Below are 4,206 nucleotides of genomic sequence, written 5' to 3' on the forward strand. Positions count from 1 at the left end.
TGCACTCCTATTTTCCACCCAAGTTTTGTTAAGTTTCAGGAAAACATATCTGTGCTTACCTACAAGTCTTTCTCAGTGCGAGGGGAGCTCTGGCTGTTACAAACCCGCCCTGCACGCTGGCAGACAGCAAGGAGCTCAGCTCACCACCGCCAGCCACAGTGCAGAGCATTACCCAGCACCCATCCACTCCTCTCCCACAGCATCACAGGACTCAGGCTGGAGGGCCTGGATCTGGTGGAGGGGTTACACTGTGTACAGGCACTGAAATCGCACTCAGGGGGATCCTTCTTTTCCAGAGGGTCAATTCCATCTCCCAGCAGGACCCCCTGAATACCGTCTGGGCAATGGCTTTCTCTGCCGACCCAGACTGGCCAGTCTCAAAGGCAGCTCCTCATAATGATGGTCAGACACCAATTCCTCACACCACATGCCTCCAAGAGGCTCACTCTCTACCCGAGATCATTTGGCACAAGGCAGGTTACACAGTGGTCTTCCCTTGAGGGGCAGCATCTCAGCACAGGAGATGCTTCAATCAACACAAAAAAAAAATCAGGGTACAGCTTAGTTACCAAAATTGAGTTAACTGGTACAACTTCAAGACAACTTCAAGGGTGGAAGCGCCAGTTTGCTGTTGGAAGCCAGGGATCTCACCTACTTGAGGGAGCAACCTGGGCTCTGCATGAAGCCACAGGAGGTTAAGGTCATGCTCTAGGACCTCACAGTGCAAGCATGGGGCAAGTTGGTGCACAAGACTTCATCCACAGTCATACAGGAACTAAGAATTTGCTTGAAGTCTCATACTCCCATTCCCAACCTCTTGGGGCTGTCCCCCCAAAGCCACTTCAGTGGTAAAACACTGCATCAACACAGGTGTCCTAAACCCAGGCCTTGGGCACCAAGCCTCACCCAGAAAAGCCTGAAAGCTGTCCAAGGACAGTGACAAGCAGCAGACAGCTCTGCACCACCACACCCTGACATTGTTCACAACATGCTGCAGCCTGAGCCAGGAAAGCTGGACCTCATGCCCAAGCTGGAAGGTTTTTCCACACAGACCAGTAACTGCAGTGCTGTCCCCTACCCCATAAGGCCACCAGGGAGGTACAGGGGACACTTGTGTGACAGGAGCTGAAACATGTCACAACCGGCAAATGCCTAATTCCCCTTTGGGAGGCTGTCTCAACAGGGCACAAGGACAGGGCTGCTCCACAGCCACACTCATGCCCTGCCCCTCTTCAAACACACAGCCCTGCCTGGGAGGTGGGATCTCAGAGGCTTCATACTGGCCATCCACAAGAGCACAGCAGGTCTACCTGACCAGAGGTCACGGTCCAGGGCAGCAGCTTGAACCATGGGCAGCTGTCTTGTTGCCTGCAGCAGTTTGTGGTTTCAGCCCCATCAGAGGAGGGAAGTACCATCCAGAAGACACCCTCATCATCACTCTCATCACCCCCAGCACCTCTCTGGCACTAGGAAAGCTGGTGCCCTGAGCTGAGGGTTACCTGACCACCATTAACAGCGCCAAACAAGGGCGGAAAACCCTTCAGCAATGCCAAGACATATTAACCTCAAGCTGCTCTGGAATGATTTAGGACCTTCCATTTCCCAGGCATGTTGGCTCTGCCAGCCGTCCCCCAAAGCTTGTCTTACCTCCCCATGGCAGTGGGGTGAGGAACACTGCCTGTGGAAGAGGCTGGCTGGTCATCTGCTCCCAGGACAGGCAGAGGTAGAGCCTGGCACCCTGGGCAGTCTTCCCCATTGAGGGACAAAGGAAGGGGCACTGCTGCAGCCTGCTCAGAGCATGCTGCGGGTGACTACTGATCCTGGCACAATCATCACTTACCAATGGGATACTTGTGCTTGTCCGTGTCGATGCCAGCATAGATCACCCCTCCAAACAGGTCATACATGACAGCTGCCAGAGCCTCTGCGTTCAGCATCCCATGCAGAGCCCCCACAAACACAGTCTTGCTGGGGTCAAGCCGCTGCGACGGACTGCGCACAAAGTTGCTGTCTGCCAGCACCCACGGGATCACCTGCACCTGAAACCACACAGAAGCAGGTCGGTCATCCAAGGGCCTGCAAAACCACACGCTGTGCAGCTCCACAGTGCCCTCGGCTGACAGCAGAAGTCATCCTTCACCCCCAACTTGCAAATGCCCCTTCGTTATTTATTGCTGCTCAGGGTCCGCATCCAGGGCACTACAGCTCTGGAGCTCCAGCCTCTCTCCAGACACCTCTGGAGAGCCCACAAGGCCCACTCGAGGGAACAAAAACCACCACACCGCTCTGCTTCCGGCCAAAGTAGAATCCAAAACACTAGTCCATTGAAGCTGGCAGCCAGGGAACAATCCACTCACAACTGAATTTCACCTACTGCCTGCACCTATGTTTACAGCCCAGTCAGATGCCTCCCTACACAGAAGCCTGTTGTTGGAGGAGATCAATGAAACAACCCACCCACTGCCAATTTCAACAGGAGCTTCCATCTGCTAGACAGCTGATAGAGGGCTCTGAAGAGGAGAAACTTCTGCCAGAGCTAAATCACCAAGCATGAAAGCTCTGCCAATAGCCAGACACGGGGAGAGCTGTCTGGAGTGCAATTAGTTTGTGCCTTGTCTAGATAAGGGCTGAATCTCAATGCTTTAACTCCACAAACTCATGCAGCAGCACCTGATCTATAGCTAAGGTCCCCCTTTACTGGAAGGCCACCCTGAGCCTCTGGCAGCCTCAGCACCTCCAGAGCACAGGTCAGCCAGCCAAAGCTGCGCTGGGGGGCAACCACAGTTACAGCTGTGGATCCAAAGTATCTGCCTGCAGCGAGCATGAAAGCCATTTGTTCTGCAAGCAGACAAGGTGTAATAAAGCACCAAAGAGATCAAAGTCTGTCTCTGCAAGCGAATGTGTGCCAAAAGAAGCATGAAGTGGTAAAATCCCTGTTTCTGTGCTCCTTTCCAGGCAACTGAAGCCACTCAGCTTCATGAAGTCAGGGTCTCCCACAGATCCAAGAGCTCCAGGTCAGTTTCTGACACAAGCTGTTGCGAAGGACACAAACACCAATCTGACCCATCCCTCCTTGCCTGTGGCTAGCCCTACTGCAGGAACACATCAACTGAAGATGGCCAAGAGCCACTTTTCAGCTGCTCTACTTCAGCCCTGCTTTCCTGGAGCACAGTGACACTGTGCACCCCCCTTGTCTCCAAGGATCTCACCAGCATCCCCTGCTGTCACCTGTAGGGCTACTCTCATGGGTCTGCTCACCTCTTTGCAGCGCATCCTGCGACTGGACATCTTGAAGTAGTATTCACTGAGACCGTCAGGACTCAGCAGGTCCTGGGAACATGCCTGGAGCAGAGCACGCACAGATTTCTCTGACTCAAACACCAGGTAGACATATCCTTTAGAGATGAAGGGAAAGAAACAGTTGTTAGAGCTGTAGCAGAGGAGAAACAAGTCATCCCAATTTGCAGATACCTTAAAAAAAAAATCACTCTCAGATGCCACCTAAAGTATCTGCACTGCATCTCCCTCACTCTACCCAACCCTAAGGGAGGGCAGCAATTTGCAGCACCTGCCCCAGCAGACTCTACACAAAAGATCCACCCTTGATGCACAGAGCCTGGCAAAGCTGGGAAAGAGCCCAAACTCAGCACAGCACAAGGCTGCCCAGCCATCAGGGACAGGTTACCCACATCCAGTGCCATTTGGGCCACTGTCCCCCATGCACAAAGCCACATCTAGATGTGACAAGTGGGCACCACCAGCCTGGCCACAGTGCAGTCTGCAGGAAAAGAGACTTTGCTTCACATTTAGGATCTCTTGGCCCAGAAATACCAGCAGTTCAGGGTTTTCAAATCACTTCCATCAGTGCAGCACTCTGTACTTTGCATTGTTCTGGTGACTGAACAAGGCCATGGGGCATCAGTGAGCCCACAAACTAGTCACTCTGCTCCTTATCCCTGAACTTGTTACTGCTTACACAACGCATCAGCCCGGATACTTCAGACAGGAGTACGCCCCAGGGGCTGTTTGGCCCTCCAGTCCCCACAGCCTGCCAGCTTGCTGCAGACGCACGTTTGGATCAACCGCGTGCGCTTTACGCCAAGGGTACGCGTGCTCCGGATGCTCATGCTGACAGTAGGGACCAGAGGCTGTTGCCCGGAGAAAGGCAAGCCCCACATGGGCCTCCAGAAGCACCAAAAAGTGTCG

The 4,206-nt window shown here is 53.5% G+C and overlaps 1 protein-coding gene across 1 annotated transcript in view; it reads right to left on the bottom strand.

The window, feature by feature from the left end:
- CPEB1 (cytoplasmic polyadenylation element binding protein 1) overlaps positions 1-4,206 on the bottom strand; it is a gene marked incomplete at its 3' end in the record, with an annotated part of 35,007 nt that overhangs the window by 2,006 nt on the left and 28,795 nt on the right. The window contains exons 7-8 of the mRNA XM_010284646.1: positions 3,259-3,395; positions 1,841-2,039 (exon numbers count right to left, since the gene is read on the bottom strand). Coding sequence (XP_010282948.1) covers positions 1,841-2,039; positions 3,259-3,395 — 336 coding nt within the window. The remainder of the gene's footprint in view (positions 1-1,840; positions 2,040-3,258; positions 3,396-4,206) is intronic.

The sequence above is a fragment of the Phaethon lepturus genome, unplaced genomic scaffold, assembly GCF_000687285.1.
Source record: "Phaethon lepturus isolate BGI_N335 unplaced genomic scaffold, ASM68728v1 scaffold31393, whole genome shotgun sequence".
In the NCBI taxonomy this organism is placed as follows: domain Eukaryota; kingdom Metazoa; phylum Chordata; class Aves; order Phaethontiformes; family Phaethontidae; genus Phaethon; species Phaethon lepturus.